Source organism: Cynoglossus semilaevis, chromosome 4 (assembly GCF_000523025.1).
Source record: "Cynoglossus semilaevis isolate Cse_v1.0 chromosome 4, Cse_v1.0, whole genome shotgun sequence".
NCBI classification, from domain to species: Eukaryota; Metazoa; Chordata; class Actinopteri; order Pleuronectiformes; family Cynoglossidae; genus Cynoglossus; species Cynoglossus semilaevis.
This window is the reverse complement of record NC_024310.1, coordinates 12,864,569-12,882,741: the sequence shown is the minus strand read 5'-3', so window position 1 is coordinate 12,882,741 and position 18,173 is coordinate 12,864,569. Positions and strand designations below refer to the sequence as shown.

At 39.5% G+C, this 18,173-nt stretch overlaps 3 protein-coding genes across 5 annotated transcripts in view; all 3 read right to left on the bottom strand.

Annotated features, from left to right (window-relative positions):
- Window positions 1–749: 749 nt before the first annotated feature.
- On the bottom strand, window positions 750–5,973 carry LOC103378167 (calcium/calmodulin-dependent protein kinase kinase 1-like). 2 transcript variants are annotated; one of them, XM_025055090.1, is made up of 11 exons: window positions 5,884–5,973; window positions 5,398–5,434; window positions 5,055–5,143; window positions 4,573–4,772; window positions 4,385–4,438; window positions 4,190–4,263; window positions 3,498–3,585; window positions 3,265–3,393; window positions 3,063–3,169; window positions 2,542–2,592; window positions 750–2,184 (listed from the first exon to the last, which is right to left on the bottom strand). In XM_025055090.1, exons 3-11 carry the CDS (start codon window positions 5,134–5,136, stop codon window positions 2,103–2,105), a joined length of 867 nt encoding a protein of 288 aa, XP_024910858.1. In that variant the 5' UTR covers window positions 5,137–5,143; window positions 5,398–5,434; window positions 5,884–5,973; the 3' UTR covers window positions 750–2,102. The 2 variants fall into 2 exon arrangements, with proteins under 2 accessions (XP_024910858.1, XP_024910859.1); XM_025055091.1 differs by lacking the exons at window positions 5,398–5,434; window positions 5,884–5,973 and having other exon boundaries at window positions 5,055–5,366.
- A 1,027-nt stretch (window positions 5,974–7,000) lies between these two features.
- On the bottom strand, window positions 7,001–14,167 carry LOC103378166 (mitochondrial uncoupling protein 2). 2 transcript variants are annotated; one of them, XM_008309275.3, is made up of 8 exons: window positions 12,823–14,167; window positions 12,310–12,511; window positions 10,951–11,154; window positions 10,625–10,726; window positions 10,314–10,494; window positions 9,819–9,897; window positions 7,676–7,888; window positions 7,001–7,319 (listed from the first exon to the last, which is right to left on the bottom strand). In XM_008309275.3, exons 1-7 carry the CDS (start codon window positions 12,946–12,948, stop codon window positions 7,796–7,798), a joined length of 987 nt encoding a protein of 328 aa, XP_008307497.1. In that variant the 5' UTR covers window positions 12,949–14,167; the 3' UTR covers window positions 7,001–7,319; window positions 7,676–7,795. The 2 variants fall into 2 exon arrangements, with proteins under 2 accessions (XP_008307497.1, XP_024910855.1); XM_025055087.1 differs by lacking the exons at window positions 7,001–7,319; window positions 7,676–7,888 and having other exon boundaries at window positions 8,732–9,897.
- Window positions 14,168–15,293: 1,126 nt separating this feature from the next.
- Window positions 15,294–18,173, bottom strand: part of c2cd3 (C2 domain containing 3 centriole elongation regulator) — a 14,837-nt gene continuing 11,957 nt past the window's right edge. The window contains exons 31-34 of the mRNA XM_008309288.3: window positions 18,163–18,167; window positions 17,955–18,082; window positions 16,880–17,585; window positions 15,294–16,578 (exon numbers count right to left, since the gene is read on the bottom strand). Of these exons, the coding sequence (XP_008307510.1) occupies window positions 16,368–16,578; window positions 16,880–17,585; window positions 17,955–18,082; window positions 18,163–18,167 (1,050 nt within the window). The 3' untranslated portion in view covers window positions 15,294–16,367. The remainder of the gene's footprint in view (window positions 16,579–16,879; window positions 17,586–17,954; window positions 18,083–18,162; window positions 18,168–18,173) is intronic.

Here is an 18,173-nt window from a genome sequence, read left to right as displayed (position 1 = left end):
TTTTTCCCCTTCTTCTCCACAATAGGATTAGAAGATTCAAATCTAAGTTCTAGTCAAAATGCTCAAGAGTTCTAATCAGGAGTTTAGTTGAAAGTTTTAGTTTAGAGTTCAGTCTAATGTTGGTATTAGACAAGTCATTGTTTACTGGCTAAAAAAAAAAAAGTTATGACGCCCACTGTCCTGATGGCTCCGTTCAACTCATTCTTAGAAATTAGCTGGATGACTCAACATCAATTAAATTTGCAAGTGTTCCAGAGCTGGACTTCTTCCCTGGTAATAAAGCTGGACTTGGACCCTGAAGTTCAATACTTTTAAAGAAACATGGAACCATTTTAAATCCTCTGAGAATTTTCAAATAAACTTTTTTTTCTTACTTTTAAACACAACCCTTTATCAGTCACACAATCATCTCCTAAAAATAGATGAGCATAAAAACATATTTTATGGTCAAAAGCTTCAGGTACTTTACATTACAAATATAGCCTGTTATAAAACTGTTTCATGTTATTTTCTGTCTTGAATAAATTAACTGTCGTTCACGCCAGATATAAATAGGCAATCATACATATTTTACAGTAGATGTATATAAATATATTTTACATTCCCGATGATGAATTAGGAGTTAATGTTCCAACACTTCACAGTCTATCCATAAATATAGAGTTTGTGCTGGATCAACATGTTACAGCTGGTGTTATAGCTGGACGCTGCAGCAGCAGGGACACACAGCTGATCACAGGTGATGTGTTTTGGTGGACGTTTCTCAAGTGGTGGCAACTGGCTGGTTACTTCATCTGTCTAGGGATCAGGGCATGTGGGGAGGAGTCTGGTGGGTGGACCGCAGGTGGGCCGTCCACAGGGAGGTTCATCTCCTCATCAGGCAGGTTTACAGCTAGTATGAAGTGCTCTAGCAGCTGGTCTGCTGGTTTGGTGATGCTGTGTTGTCATGACAACAAGAACATCAAATTTGGTCAGTTGTGGCTCTACTGGTCCAAAGCTTGTTTCAGGTTGTGTTGTCTGTCACTCACGTAGATCAGACAGAAGCCTGAGCTGCCAGTGTGACTCAGATTTCACATCTATATTCCCAGTTCCACTAAAAACCCTTTTCTTTGATAAAGCTAATCTGCTAGTCCTGTCTGACAAGACGAGGGGTGTATCATTTTTATTTTGTGAAACACATATCCTCTCGCTGTAATTTGTCTTTCTGTTCCAACAATATCCTGCCTCGGTTTTCTCATATTTAGGAATGTTGATTTATCTGGATTAATCTAGATTAACAGCCTCACCGTGAATAACCAGATTAAAAAATGTGATACCTTTATTATCACGTTCCTGGCGACCCACGCGCTCCTTCCAGTCGTAACGCTGCCATCTAGTGTTTAAATACTGCTATTACAGTATGATGTGGTTTAAACAGAACTGCAGCAATTTTATGTACATAAATCAGCAGTTCCCAAACTTTATAGCCGCGCACCTCTTCTTTATCCCAACCGTGCTGACGCAGCCCCGATTCCCTGCACCTTCGAGAAAAATCTCAACAAGCTTTCTTATTAAAGCAGCATGTTTAAATGACCAGAACATACAACACACAAATATTTAGCCTCCATTAATTTATTTATTAAAATATCGGCCTTTGAGTTTAAATTTTACAAAGGAAATGTTTATTTACACGTCTTTATTTGGTGGAAAATCTCGCGCACCCCTAGTGGCAGCTCGGCACCAGACCTTGGTAATCCCTGACATAATTAGCTTTTTCTGTATTTACAACACCAATACAATAAAAAACAACACTGTGCAAGTGACACCACTACACTGTTTGTGCATGAAGCAGATTCGTGAAAGTAAAATCATTATTTTTATGTGCTTTAATGTATTTCAATAAGTAGCCAGTGATTTTTTTTTCATTAAACACAGCGGGTTTGTGTGGTACACGAAAAAGCAGACGTGGATTTGAACTTGCAATACTGAATGGGTTAAAGAACAACCAGTCACCACAAGAGGGCACTCATACAAAGGCTGAGTGATTTTTTAAAGAATATGTAAGAGCAGTAACATTGATGCCACACATGAAGCAAGAGTAAGAAAAACCTTTTTCGGGGAGTTCAGTCTGAGCACTCTGTAAATGTGTCCACCTCGTGCAGGTCCTCCAGCTCACCATCCCTGCTCCCGTCATTGCTGGTCTTCCTGTGGAAACACAGGCTCCATCATGTTATGGTAAATTGGTGTGAAACTGTGCCATGAAATATATTTCCCAGACAAAATGGTAAATGGCTTATTATTATATTCTACCCTTATAGAGGACACAGTAAGACGGACAACTATTCAGAACACTTGTTGAAAGCGTGTGTGTGTGTGTGTGTGTGTGTGTGTGTTATTTTAGGCAAAGCTCACTGTTCAGAGCTTTGTGATTTCCTTGTCTCTCTTAAATCCTCTTACAGGTTGAGTAAACAACTAATGAGCTGTTCTGGACGTGGGGAACATGAGCTGAACTTGTGGCAAATGCTGAAACATGGACAACAACAACAACAACATATTTATTACCGTAAAGAAGGATGAAGTAGAGGTGAAGACCTCAATGAGCCCCAAGAACCGCTGTAAAAAAGAGAATATAAGTAAAAATAAATTATATATATTTATATACTTATAAAGTTAAGTATTTAGTAGTGACGTGTGGAGACACTGATTCATGTCACATGTGGAAGGCTTTTCCTCTTATCATTTGCTTTCACTGAGCATGTCAAAAAATTAGACTAAAAATTAAGACTAGTGAGGTAAGAAAATATAGAAAAGAAATAAACAAAAATAACAAAAAAATATGTAAAAAAAAAAGGTTTGGCAAAATGCCAGCATGACGTTACACAAAAAGATTCATAGAAATAGAAATCAATAAATACATGTCGGGAATGCAACAAAAATTGAAATATTTTCAACCAGCACACTGTGTTTTGTTAGGTCTGGGATAGATTTTTTTTAAATCAATAGAGTTTTGGCGACTGACTGTTTTACTCTACTCACAGTAGAAGACCTCCAGGTGCAGACATGGACCGTTTTACTCTACTCACAGAAGAAGACCTCCAGGTGCAGACATGGACCTCTCTGCCCTTCTACCAGTCAGACACTCAAAGGGGTTACTGAAGGACCTCTTCCTCAGCATTGACTTGACCAGGATCTGTGTGAACATCAGAAGGTTTTCTATTCACCAACTAACATCATTACCAAATGTATCTCTTTAGGAAGTACAATTTAGAGCTCTAACAGACTTACCACAGCAGAGAGTCTGGGTATAAGTTTGACACTGTTCTTCACCTCCTCCTCTGTGACCTCCACTGCAGCGCAGTGATCCTCCTCTAGTGGGAGAGGGTTGGAGCCCCCTTCTGTCACCCAGGAATGAAGCTGAGGTGACGCATAACAAACACATTCACCATAAAAGCCTCAGACACATTTGTGGTAATTGTTATTTTATGAAACCACAAGTTCTGTGTAGAGGTTATGGTTACCTTAACTTCAGGGACGGTGATTCTTGTCTCCGGGTTTTTATCCAGCATTTGTCGAATCAGCTTTTTTAACTCATTACTAATTAAAGGCCTAAGAAATGAAGTGAAAAGTTTCATAGATTATTAGGGTGTCGAACACATGGATGTATTAATGACATGAATTGTGTGATTAATTGTGAGCCTATCCTTTATACACTGCCGACATCTCTAGGAGAGAATATTTTGTTTGTTTTACCTACAGTAAGTATTCAGTACTGTATTCAGTACTGTATTCAGTACTGTAAGGTTCTGCTGGTGCTGTAAGTGAGGTCACAGGAAGTGAGGAATCTCCAGCAGGTGGGAGTGGTGGGCACTTAGATGAGTGCGTACTGATGTTGATTGGAAGATTATATGGGTAGGTGGGCTGGTTGGAAGGAGGTTAACAGGTAGCGGTGGTTATACAGGAGGTAGGATGGTTAGCAGCTAAAGAGGTCGGCAGGTACAGTACCTGGGTAGGTAAGTAGGCAACCCAGTAAATATATTGGTTTATTTATAAGTTCTGTACTGTAGGTTAGACAGGTAGATTTACAATAGAAAGTGTTATTAGAGGATGGGATGAGAAGTTCGGCAGGGAAACTATGGTTTGAAGCCATCCGTCAAACAACTTTGTAAGTGAACGTATAAATCGCTGCTCTGTTGACTTGACTGTTTCTTACATGTCTGGAAACTCCACAGGTTTGTTCCGTATCTTGTTGTGCAGAGAAATAATATATTCATCGTAAAAGGGGCACTGAAAAACAGCAGGTGGCGACAATGAGCATGTTCTGACGAGATGAGAAGCAATGGAACGAAAGGATGAAAAGAAAAACAGGACAAACAACGGAACAACTGAACAACATGAACTTTCTTACCTTCCCCAAAACAAAGCAGTATAAGGTGACCCCCATGGCCCACACATCTAAGGCCTGAAAGACATGGAGCCAGTCAAAGGTCAAGCAGTGGATGACATATGAGGTCAGCTGACCAATTGGCAGAAAAATTGTTTAATAATCATTTATTCTATTGTTTTATTCTTAGTTATAATCTATCAGTGTCCCACCTTTCCACTAAAGCTCTGCTCGTGTTCCGTCATCATCTCAGGGGCCATGAAAGCCGGGGTCCCTGCTGTGCTGGACAGCAGTGCGTCCGTGCCTTCAAACTCATTGCTAACACCAAAGTCAGCAATCTTTAGGTGTCCATCGTCTCCCAGCAGGAGGTTAGAGGGTTTGATGTCCCTGTGAACGATCTTGTGGTAGTGCACTGCACAAAAGTGGTCAAGACAGTAAATGTTAACCTGGTCATTTGGGAGCTGCTGTGTGACACGATTTGTTGGAATAAATTGTCAAGATTACAAAAGCAGTTTGTGATTTATGAGTGAGGGAAGGTTTTAGAATTTTTTTTTTTTTTTAGAATTTTTTGAGCCTGCAGTTAAGCCTCAGTCTCAGATCACTAACTCATTAAAAAGTTCTGTGTTCCAATTCTTGGTACTCAGTCCCCAGAAACTAATTTAACAAAGTGTCTAAAGAATGTCTCTAAACTTACGGTACTCTATTCCCAGGACCAGGTCTCTGAAGTAGAAGCAAGCCTGCTCCTCAGAGAAAGGCTCATCTGTTGGCACCTCCATCACTGGGCTGCTCTCACAGAGAGAAATTGTCAATTATACACTCGTATATACATATATATGTGTGTGTATGTATATATTTAAATATATATGTATGTATATAATTAAATGTATGTAAGCACTGTTGCCTACCCCTTTGTCATCAGTTCGAAGGCTTGAGGACAAATCAGATAATTTGAATAATATTTAAAATATTATTATTATAAGCATTTAAAATTTAAAAACTTCTTAAATGAACCCAAACCAGTAAGAGGACCTTCTCACCCATATGGAGTCCATCCTCATCTGGATCATCAAGTACCTGGAAAGCACACACGTCTATAGTTTAGTCCAGAACATGTACTAATCTGAGTGACCAATTGCAGGTTAATTCATTATTTTTTATTTTAGCAAAAATGAAAACATAGCTTTAACAAAAACCCACATTAGTGATTTAGAGCTTTTGAACTATTTAGTTGGACCTGGTGCTGGTTACTGTTTAAAGCATTTATTACTACCGAGTTCACCTACCTACATGCAGTACAGTCAGCAGGGGGCAGCATTTAGATTTCAAAGATGGTCATCAATTTCACACATTTAAGTTAAACGTCAAGTGTACTGTGTACTGCACAAAGTCGACGGTAGAGTAGACTGGAGTTTGAAAGGTTTGGGCCCAGAATCACCAGACATGACCAGATCAAGATAAGAACCCAAATAACAACAAAAACCTGATGGGTTTCATTGTTTACATTTCATTGTTCCATCACTCACCTCCACCAGTCTCACAACATTGGGATGGTGCAGTTTCTTCAGGATGGCGATCTCCTTGTAAACTTTCTCCAGAGGCATCATGGCTTTAGGGAACAGGTCGTGCTGTGAGTTGGAGCCTTGTGGTGGAGGACGACCTGAATACACACATATACTTCAAACTCTACACTGACTGCCATCTGATTACATTACTTTATACATACATATATATGTATATATGTTACCTTGACTGAATTACAGACACCACAGTGATTTTAAGGTTACAAATTGACTTAGTACAATTACCACGGCCCTTATCAATGAGGTCTAGTGTTCTAAGGACCAGACCTCCCCAATTAGGAAAACTAACCAAAACAAATTAATCAAAAAAGCAAAAATAAGTAAATAAATAAAACCCCAAATAATACATGTTCATAGTAGGAGCATGGAAATATGAATGATTTTACATTGTATTAACAAGAAGTAAGTTTCACCCACGGAAAAATCCACACTGTTTCATCAGTCTCTTCTTTGAGACGACTTTCATTGCCTAAAAAAAAACCAAAGTGGAAATCGTTCAAATAAAAGGACACATCGATGACACTGTGGAAGTGGAGAAAGGTTCTGAAGCCTCATCTTACATAATACTGTTCTGAGTCTTCATCATAGGCCAACTTCACCACTCCATATGAACCCTGGGGATTAGAAACAGGTGAGAATATTAATGATAATAATAATTTAAAAGGCTAATAAAGGCAAATCAAATGAGTGAAAAAATTATATATGTTTCCCCGAAAGAAAGAACTATATGTTTATCCACCACAGATCTGAGAGTCTTGGTACCAGGACTGTTTGATCTTTTGAATAAGATTCTTTCCTATTCGTTATTATATACCAATTGAAAATGAATATATTCTCATACAAATAGGAGAACATGCCAACTCCTCACTGTTAGACAAGTATTGTGCTCAAGTTCTGCTCACTAACCCTCCTTCAGGTCAACCATGGAACTACATACATCCTGCACCGTCTGGTTTTCTGGAGCACAGAATAAAAGCAGTTTTATAATCACCTTTCCAATCTCATTCTTCAGCTTGTACTGGTTGAGCTGGACACAGTCCTGGGGCAAATTTGAAAAGAAGAAATGAATTAGTGTCATGCACGTGTGAGAGTAGTCCTGTGTCGGTGGGGAACTGCTCACATCGATGCCTGTGATCGACACACGCTTGGTCTCAATCGTGGGCTGCCGGGCCACACGGCTGCCCCTCTCCTGCAGGGACATCTTTCTGTCTGTGAGCCGAGGTCTTGGGCTCCTAGAGAGCGAGGGACCAGGCCAGGTGCCATTAGTTGGAGACAGACGGCTAGTGGCCATGTTCATGTCTGCCACCATATCCGCCAGCTCAGCGTGGTGCTCAGAGTCTGGCTCTGGCCTGCAGGCTGGGTCAGCACTCATGGTTCTTCTGGTGTGGAAGGACAGAAAAGGAGATCACACCCTGCGTCCTGCTACTACAGCACAGCAAACAGTCCACGAAACACAGCTGACACTGGGCAGGAATAGAAACGTTTTAACAAACTTAAAATGTCCTAGAAACATGGTAAAAATGGCAAATTTTGAAAGTACAAATTCCAAAAATAGACCGAGCATTTGTATTGTATAACCATGATATATTTGTGTTTATTTACACAAATAATTTCACTTTACACTCCTTAACAATAGCTATTTTAAAAAGTCCTAAAGCTAAGAAAAAACCTGCTCCTTTCAAACTAGATAAATGTGTTTTTTCGACAGTGTACGTGAGGCGTGATCAGTACTCACACAGAGGAGAATCCCTGCTGCTGCTCAGCTGCATGTTGTCCTGACGCTCCGAGGACAGAAATACTCCTGTGTCAGGGAACGACTTTCACTGATGAGAAGCTGAGCAGTGCAGCCTTCGTATTAGGGATTAACTGATGCCACATTTAGCCTGGGCTCATTTAACCTGCGTCTGAGGCGGCAGGTAACGACAGGCAGCGTGCGCTCTACAGTGACCTGAGACAAACAGAGTCAACGTCTTTTTGGGGCGTGAAAATTGTTAACAGCATTCTACAAACAGTTCATCCTCATGTCACTCAAACACCAACATGTTTTATTCCTTTCACTTGATTTTGACCTGATTACATGAATATAACCAATAAGTAACAATAAGCTTTCTGCAAAAATATTAACCTTGCAGCAAAGGTGAAAACATGGGTAATTTAGGAGAAGAAAAAAAAACTTTTTTTTTTCACTATGTTGGACTTGAATATGAAGGATACATTATACCTTACTGAGACCCTCTCCAGACCACAGCGGCGCCCTCATCTGAACAGTTTGTCTTTCTGTAAGTTAACTTAAAGGTCACAACAACACACCTGGTGACAGTGAGTGAGAAATACCTGTTCCCAGGTGGTTACGGGTGTGTCCACCGCAACACACCCAGACATTGTTATTATGTCATGGTATCATTATGTTTATGGTGTTCACACTAAAATGATAATGGGAAAGGACAAATAATCTGGACAAGTCAAGCAGGGTCGCTGGGTCACAGCACGGGTCAGAGGACAATGTTTCTGCTGTTTAGGGCCAATAGTAAAACGTTATAGTTTATGTTATAGCTACATATGCAGACGACTTTTAGCAGGATGAGCCAACAGTGGGTTTGATGCCGACTTGGCGAAAAGGACCAAATTGCAGAAGTGTTTTCAGCTCTGAATGCAAAGGGTCGACAACAGAGTATTAGCAGGATTAGCTAAAGTGGCTTTTGTTTCCCCAAGATACGTCACCAAATAAAGCATTGATCCTGTGGAACTCCCAGTATCTGCACAACGTAACATGTGGAATGGATGACAAAAAAATGGTGTAATTTTTTATTTTGTGTCTTCATAAGACTGAACAATAATCGTATAAATCATGGAGTGTAAAGAGAAAAAAAAAACAACCAACCAACCCAAAAAAGAAATACCCTTAAAATCCCTTAACAGTTTCTCCCGGGATTTTGTGCCTTTCACAGCATCATCCATTCCGCTTTTTAATTTTTTCATGAAATCTTTAGCGCCATGAAATCATAGACAATGATATGCAAATAGTAGTTTGTATTTTTTTTCACTTGTGACATTTACACGGTCGTATTTAACATTATTAAGTATATATATTTATGCTAGTTGCTACTTATCATATAAACTTGTTTTATTGAGGTTTGGGACATTTTATTTATTTCTTCCTTTTATTCAAAATATATTTTAGAAATGTTCTGTTGGTTTAATTTAGAAATCACATAGAATTCATCTGCAAACAATTAGTACCTAGCTGCTTTTTTGTAGAAAGAATTACAGCAGAGATTTGAGGTTGAGGTTTGAGGTAAATTGTAGGAAAGTGTCACAAAATATGAAGGTCTAATCTCGATGAAATAAATCTGTGCAAAATAATACGTGTTAAAAAACACATAAGAAATGTAGTGGTAAAACACATCGGTCTTAAGCACTTAATCTTCTTTAGGTGGCTAATTATTGAACTTAATTAAATGTATGCAGTGACTAAGTATCACCAACAACTTAGTTTCAATTTAATTTTTTTAGGCCTTAAATTTTACAGGAAAATATTATCCAAATTATTTCTGAGATGATGTCACTTATAAATGGCTGCCTTTGGTCCAAAACACGGACCATGTTCAAGCTGTAAACACTGACAACTGACTCTACAGGTTAAAGCTAAAGTCAGATGTTTTTAGCCTCCAGGCTGACAAAAAAGAAACAAACTAAAAAAACAACCCTAACATCTTACGAGTTAGTCAGTGAACATTTCCATCTGTCTATCTTTACAGTATGACCTGACTTTCGAGGAATTAGAACAGGTCCAGACTAGCAGCTGGCAGATCCTATCACTCCAGTAACATGTCTGCTGTCAGAGACCAGGACTAGGAGCAGATCTGCTGAACTCTCACCACTGCTCTCTTTATCTGCTCGTAGCTTACAAACATCACAATGTTCCAGGATCCCAGGCGTAGGTAGGAGGGCACAAAGCTGCAGGAAAACAAGACATATCAGTTCAACTTGGTTTCCAGTTTGACAACTTTTTTCTTTGACTATAATTGTTTGAGCTTCCTTTATGTTAGGCTTGTTGTTCAGCTTACTTCTGGCTAACTTAATTATCAGATATCTTAATTTGTGATTTGTTAGGAGGCTGATATCACTGTTTGACTAATTTGTTATTGTTGTTTGACAATGTTATTTTTTGGCTAGTATCATTTAGCTAGTATATGACTAAGTCACTATTCTGCAATAGATACAGTTAGCTATCCAACCGAACCAGTCCAGTCGCCCGTGAAGCTAACTGCTTCCTGCTTGGGATAAAATGACCTGGATGACTGAGAACATATACTGACATGTTACTACTCGGCTCATATCTGACTAAGTTATAGTAATATTTGGACATATACCCCTTATAGAATGCTGTGGGCCCTTCTTTGATGAGCATGGTGAAGGCACAGTTGATGGCTCCTTTGTACTGTCCAGGCGTTGAATTCATGTAGCGGGTCTTCACCACGTCCACTGGAGAAGCTACGATGGTCGTGCAGAAACCGGCTGCAAAGGCTGCCGTGAAGTGACACGGCATGTTGTCTGGAGAAAATGGCATTCATTAGCTGACTCTGGTCCGGGCTGTGTTCATTTTTCATACAATTAATTAAAAAACTGTAGGGCATTTCTGAAGGTGAAGATCAATATGTCATGAGATTAATATAATATATACCTGTCATTATGTCATGCTTCAGGATTAGTTCTTTGATGATGTCATACGTCACCAGCTCAGAGCAGTTGACAATGGCGTTACGAGTTATATTCGGTAAACAACCTGAAATGAAATACCAAGTATTAATAGAAGATTCCTGAACAAATGCTTAAAAAAACACCAGCTCAACATGAACAGAATCATATGGGATGGATTTGAGTTTTATTTTGTTTAGTTTTAATGACACTATAGTGAACTGTGCTGTTGCGTTTGAAAAGCTAACGCTATTTGTCAGGTGCAGGTTTCAAAAAGCTCAGACTCAGATTCTCATATTCTCTAATAATCACCTTTCCACAGCCCTCTGATGCCCTCGTCCCTGGCGATGCTCTTGTAGGCATCAATAGTGCCGGCGTATCTGGTTCCAGAACCACTTCCGGAGCTGCGGACCTGGGCCTGAAACCTCACCTTGACCACATCGGTGGGCTGAGCAAAGGATACGGCCATGGCCCCTGTGGTGCAGCCAGCCAACAGTCGAGTCCCGATTCCTACATCTGTCACACACAAAGAAAAAGTGTAAGAACATGATCACAATTAATGATGGGAGGACTGATTCTGTGATATTTGCAATTACACTCATGGAAAAAACACATTTTCATTTCCACATCTTTTAGGGTAACTTACTACATGCAGGCTTTTGTACTGCAGCACCCTTCGATAATAAAAAACTGAACTGATCCATTCATGTCATGTGACCACTGGCCAGAAGAGTGCAGTGACCTCACTGGACATCTTTGACCCTTAATAGCAGAAATGTAACTATTTGGGTTACATTGTGTGAAAATAAAATAATGTCATTTGTTATGACTAATGTTATGGGAATACATATTAAAGTTGTTAAATGGACAGTATTTGTCATGTATTTTATTGGATTAAAGAATCACACAAAGTAAAATATTGGTACTAAAATAACCAAAAAAATCTGAAATCCTTCTATGACTTTTTAAAACGTCTGTGGTCAAGGGTCGTGTATTCAACCAAGGCCTGTGATGTATGAATATTTTTAATATTAACTGAAAAATCAGTGGTGGCGTGGCTACAGATGAGTAGAGCAACTGGTTTCCCTTGTTTACTTCAGAGAAATGTAGGACAATCATAATCAACAACTGTCCTCCGCGGAAGGAATCTGCCCTGGAGCACCTCTCTACAAAACCAGTTTTTAGCACTCTCTCGGTACATGTCAGTGACTGTTAGTTATCTGGGTTGAATGACAGTCTGTGGTGAAGATCAAGAAGGACTCTCCAGACACCTTTTGGAGAAACCTATTAGAAAAGGCTACAACTGAGAAGAATTTAGTTTAAAAATACACACACCCCCCACACACACATCCCACCCACTGGCAGCCATATTTTCAGTGGGAGTGACCTACAGCAACTGTCACAGGTTGTTTACCAGACTCCACATGAACTTTGTGTCAATTCCAAACACAAACACACTGTGTTAAAATGTTTTAAATATTTTCAAAATTTAAAACTAAATTTGCTCTAAAGGTGGAGTTACGCCTACTTCAAATTTTAACACAAAACATGTTTTTTCCATCTGTATTTCCATATGCGCTGCCATTTGTGTTGTCTCTAGACAAACTTTCCTGAAACAGTTCTTATACAAATAACATGCAGAGACGTTGTCCTGACAGAGTTATGACGTACCTTTAGACCCCCCGCTGTAGAGCTCTTTGATGGTGTCATAAAGGCCAATGCGAACGGAGGCAAAACACATCTGTCTCTGCAGTCCGGCCACCAGTCCACTGTAGAGACTCCGAGGCCCCTCAGTTTTCACCATGGTGAAGATGGTGCCAAACACGCCTCTGTATCTGTGTCCTGCCACCAGAGGCTGAGATTCACCTTGAATCTACAATAAACATTTAAAACACACTGGTGATTTGGATTCAAAAGTCATTTATGGAGAAGGGAGAACCAGGGCTAATAATGTGAAATCATCCAAAATATAATATTTGTGTTTTTTTTGCCAAATCTTACAATAAATATAATATTTATGTTTTTTTTGCCAAATCTTACAATAAAAAAAACATGTATTTTACAAACTAACCCTAAGGGGCAGCAGACAGAAACTCTTCTTTACTTATTTAGATATTTTAACCTAACAGCCCATCATATTACTTATTATTTTTATTTCTCCTCTTGAACCCATGGGGTTCTCACCTGCAGCCGGACTTTGGCTGTGTCCAAGGGGAAAGTGACCAGATCAGCTACACACCCAGCTGTTCCAGCTGAGAAGATCTTGACAGCAGCAGATGGAGCCAGATCAGTACTCCCTGTCCCAACCATGATTACTAACTCAGCTGCTCCACAGAATCACCAAAGCCTTGAAAGAATAAGTGAAGAATCCTGATGGCAGCTGGAAGTCCCTCCCATCGACCGGGACAAAAATCAGACAGATTAGTAGCCACTAATTGGAGGCCTCATTAAAACCCCCTTGTTCCGCAGTATCACTATCTGCTGCATGGCTCAAGAATCTGCTAGCTGCTGCTACCAAAGGTCCAAGCCTCAAGTAAAACAGGACTGTGTTTTCAAAAAAATGTCTTCTTGTTGTGCCATCAACCATCAGACGGTCCAAGACTTGCATAGCACTGTGATGAAGAAACTACCAAATAGTCTGAGGAGCGCAGAAGACCAATGCGGTGCACAGGGAACCAGATGCCTGACTCTGTGTAGTGTGAACCAGACGCACTGAGCGGCTCCTCCTACAGCGACAACGCCTCCTCACCTAAACCAGCCACACCACTCTTTAATGAGCTGCTCCTGTTGCAGCAGCTATGAGGAATGTGAAGAAGCTAAAGGCCACGACTTCACTGTGAACAGAGACAACTGACACACCGCCAGCATTTAAAGGCTTGGAAGCGAATTAAATGACATGCCATTTTTAATGAACTTTTTTAGAGTCACTGTCCATTAAAGTGTGATATACACTTTGGCTTGACAGATAATAAGTGCCTTGTGTAAAACTTGCATTGTCTGTGTGTTCCTCTTTCATAACCGTCATATTTGGTGGGTCCTGAACATGATTTATAACTTACATAACTGCTTTCGTAATATCTGCAGGTTGGAACCCAGAGAGAGAGAAAAAATACACTCAAAGATGTAAACTGGGCTCCAAGGTCAGAGACCACATCTGCTGGGAGGCCATGAAGGCACAAGACGTTTAAAGGACATTAAAGGATATGGATGCAGAAAATTCTTAGTTCTCTGAATGCCTGGGTGACACGTGACCTTTGAATTATGAACCACTTAATGAAACGCAGACCTTAAAGGTGTAGGTACAAAGAGAAGGTTGAAAGGACAGGTTTGGTGGATTCTCTATGGGAGTCTTGGCTTTTTTCCACCTCCCGGGAGAGCAAAGCACAGGGCAGAGGTTAGGACAATGTTGACAATTGTCAGAGAAGATCTTCCCTGTTTGGATACCAGTCTCTCAGCTGACCAAATGTACTGGAGGATTCTTGTCTTCTCTCCTGATCAGGAAAGACTTCTTAAAGCCCTAAGTCAAATGAAGTCGCTACATTTAAAGCCCTAAGTCAAATGAAGTCGCTCCTCCAAAGCTGAAATACATTTTGATACTTATTTATATTTATGCATTTAGCAGACACTAAAATAAATTCTCATAAAAAGCCGTAAAAAGTTACCTATACTCAAAATGAGCCAAGCAGAAAATGTGGAGTCACCAGGCCTGTGTTGGACTGAAGTGTACAGTGTGTGTGTGTGTTCTGTTGTGTTCTGAACCAACAGAAGCAACAGCAGACGGTCATCACACACGGAGAAGCGTTGTTGAAAACAGATTAACTGCATGTTCAAATAAGGAAAGGAAAATATTTGATTAACAGAAGGAACTAGGACTAGTCTTAAAATAACAAGTCAAGCAGTTTATCAGTTAGTAAAGAGTGGAAAACTGACACACACCAACTGTGCTCAGGTAACACAGGAGAAATGTATTTCCAATGCTTAGGAAAAAAGCATTATATATTCCAAAATAAAAAAGCACAAATAAAACAAAAAACGGACTAGAAATTATTATCAGCTCCAGAAAACAGATAACTCTCTTGAGGCACTAGAAACTGCGGTGGAGAAAATGGTTAAAGCAGTGTAGTGTTGTTCCCCTGCTAATGTACTGTATATTTAAAGTGGCATGTGTTTCTCCTTAAAATGTGTCTGTTTTCCATCAAAGTAGGTGTTTTGTGTTTCCGCTAAAACTGGTTAGAACTGGATTCAACAAACAACCGCTGATTTGTATAAATGGCTGAATGAAGCTACAGTAACAGGTGAAATACATTTATTAGATATGAAGTATTAAGTTTTAGGTTGAGACAAAAAAATAACTATCATGCAAAACTAAAATACTGATAACTTGATTTGTTATTTAAAACTAATGAAGCCCACGGGAACAAAATACTGGGTTTGTGTAGTTGTGTTTACTCTGTACTTAAAGCAGTTATTAACTAATCCTAAACTTATCCTCACCTCCATTCACACCTGTCTTTATCGCAGCTTCTCGGAGCATCTGGAACGGTGGACACAGGTAGCACAAATGTTCTGAAATAGACACAAAAAAAGAAGCTAGTCCAAAGACTTGTGTTAGTTGAAAAACTGCAATACTGATAAAACATTACTCTTTCATGTACACGCAGCTTATGACAAACTTTAACACAATATTTTTAACATTGTGGTAACACCATATCCTGTAGAAGCACAGTATACAGCCTGTCTTATATTTAAGTTGAAATATATTCATTAACTTCTGCTTATTAATAATTTATTTTATAGCTTTTCTGTATTTTTATCTTTACATAATAGTGTTTTCCATTGTTTTCAAGTGTCCGTACACAAACTTTGATAACACATAAGTAAAATGTTCTGGAACATGTTCCTCTTCATATACGACGATGCTAGAATATTTTGACAGTAATTACCCAAATATTTTGTAATTCTACCCAGTTAGAAGCCTCTAGCGTGGGGTGTTTATGTGAAGACATATGGACGTTCAAAAACAACGAGTGGTTGATCCCTGTTTTGCCAGTGCATCAAAACTCGGTGTGTTATACAGTTCAGCCACAACCAGCATTACTAAATGGCCATGTCGCCATCTACTGGCAACAAATGAAAATGCAGTAAACCCAGAAAAGTCATTCTCATTTTTCTTTGTACCAGTTTCACAGGCTGGATAATTATAGGATTTGTGATTTTGTACACCTTAGGGCAGAGTCTACAAACACCAAACGGTTACACTTTGTTTGTTCAAGTCAGTGAACAGGTTTACACTTGATTTAATGTTGGGCTGTTATTGGCTTAATTAAGTACATAAATAAACTGAAGGTATAAATGCTTTTTGTGAATGGAGGTGAACAAAGAAGCTAATGTTCTATAATTTGTGGTTTTTCTGTAACATGTTAAAAATTCATAAATAAATACCTACTTTGATGAGTGGAGATTCTTTGTATCTGTGATCAGGTACAGTGTTGACTTTCAGATGTCTCCCATTATTCAAACCTAACCGTAGTTGGGAGGTTGGATTAGGAGAATCCCTCCACTGCTCTTCTAGCAGAAAATACATGTTTTGGCTAAAACAAATGTTTAAAAACTGAGAGGTTATGGGTAAAAACAATACACAGATATGATTTATTTATAAATAGTTCAGTTAAGTTATCTTCACATGATCATTCCACAGTCTGGAGGCACAGTAAAGTTAAAGAGAAACACTAAAGAGTCTCATCACAGGTGGCTGCAAATACACCTGTGATTCTTTCAGTGGCTTTCTCCATGGAGAGTGGTGACATGTTGGGTCGCTGTAGGCGAGGCCTCGTAGGACAATATCCCCGGGAGAAGGACGGAGCTAACTGTATGGCTCTCAATGATGCCTCCATTTCATGTGTGGTGAGAAAAAAGTTAGGCATATCCACAGGGACTGAGCTAAGAAGGAAAGTTAAGAGAAAACAGAGAACACACAGACACAGTACAATCTACTTCACCAAAATAATTTTTTTAAAACTTGACCAATTTTGTTTTCTGAACATTAACATTAAAATTATTGTAGTTATGCATTTTAAAAACATAAAATAACAGCCAAAAGCCTAAAGTTATGCTAATTGTACTGTAAAAATGGTGTTAAACATAACTTGGCTTTTAAAAACAGGATTTTAAAATATATGAAGTATATCTCACTGGCTGAGTTTATTGCAGTACTCATACTGTGGATACAGATCAAGGATACGACTGAGAGTTTTCTTTGTCATCAGCAGTGTCGATGTTGTGATCTAAGTCTGCAGATGAATCTTCATTAGGAGCAGAGTCTTGGTGAAGGCTACAAACTTCTCTTCTCACGTGTCTTTCATCATCCCCCTCCATCTGTGAAGTGTCTCTCACTGGCCTATGGTGTTTCTCAACAGAGTCCAGATTTTGCCTCTCCTCTTCCTTGTCCTCCTCCTCATCGTGACTCAGGTCTGGCTCCTCTGTTGCCTCCAGGTTCTCTATAAAATCAACATCAGACTCTGACTGGACGCTGGTCCAAGGGCTGGTTTTGTCTGTTAAAGACATAAGCTCATTCAGATGCCTAGGCTTCAACACAGTTTCCTCGTAATCTTCTTCTTCCTCTTCTTCCACATCGGTCCCCTCATGCTGTTCACAGGCTGATGAATCTTCATTCTCATCTGTGTTTTCTCCAATTTCATCCTCTGACATGACGGTTTCGCTCCGTCGTCTGCCTGTTTCTTCTTCCACCTCAGAGTCTGTGTCATCTTCAGATGTCTTTAGTAGAGGTGAACGCATTTGAGATGCATCTTTGTAGGAAGAAGCTGCATTTTGATCCAGACTAAACAGTCTTTGAGGAACTGTTTGAGAGTCTGTGTCTTTACAAGGAGAAGCTTTGGAACTCCTCGGAGGATTGGTGGGGATCTTGTTCAGTGGAAGTCCCTGTAAATCTGTGTAAAGAGGACAGAATTTCAGTAGAAATTGACGTGTCTTCCCAGTTTGTGATGCCTTTGACCAAAATATCAACTGAGACAATATCCAGCTATAGATCAGGCTTCCCAACTAAAACTGTGCTTTGAATATGATTTCAAGTTATATGAACAAGTTTTATGTCAAGTTATGACAATGACACAACACTGTTTTTCTCTGTAAACAGCAGAGACCATGAGGTTGGGGTTGAACGTCACATAACTCAGTTTCCATTAAAGTAGTAAGAATGCTGATGGAATAATGCAGCTGGGATTTGTTTCTATCGTCAAAACATTTTAACACATTAACTGAAGCCATGTTCATGAATAACATCTCATCAAGAAGCTGACCTGCATCAGTCTCCCCCTCCTCCTCCTGTTGGTTGTGATAGTACTGCTCACACACAGATGAAAATGTGGGAGTTCTGAGTTTGCGATTGAAATATTTCTGCATGTTGTCCAGCTCACTTTGATTCCTTCTGTGAGAAAGAAAACCAGCTTAATAAAATTCAGAAAAGAGAACTCCTACTGGCAGAGGTCTGTTTCACAGTTTTCTTACCTAAGTGTTGA

What these genes read in the sequence shown, in the direction of transcription:
- LOC103378167 (XM_025055090.1), bottom strand. Translation starts at nt 5,136, where the DNA reads ATGGAGGTGCCAACAGATGAGCCTTTCTCTGAGGAGCAGGCTTGCTTC. An exon ending in CCTGTGGAGTTTCCAGACAT is followed by an intron (nt 3,586 to 4,189) that starts GTAAGAAACAGT and finishes TTCATTTCTTAG; the next exon opens with GCCTTTAATTAGTAATGAGT. An exon ending in CTACTTCATCCTTCTTTACG is followed by an intron (nt 2,185 to 2,541) that starts GTAATAAATATG and finishes GTGTTTCCACAG; the next exon opens with GAAGACCAGCAATGACGGGA.
- LOC103378166 (XM_008309275.3), bottom strand. Translation starts at nt 12,948, where the DNA reads ATGGTTGGGACAGGGAGTACTGATCTGGCTCCATCTGCTGCTGTCAAG. An exon ending in CAGCCAAAGTCCGGCTGCAG is followed by an intron (nt 12,512 to 12,822) that starts GTGAGAACCCCA and finishes TGTTTATTGTAG; the next exon opens with ATTCAAGGTGAATCTCAGCC. An exon ending in CATCAGAGGGCTGTGGAAAG is followed by an intron (nt 10,727 to 10,950) that starts GTGATTATTAGA and finishes ATTTCATTTCAG; the next exon opens with GTTGTTTACCGAATATAACT.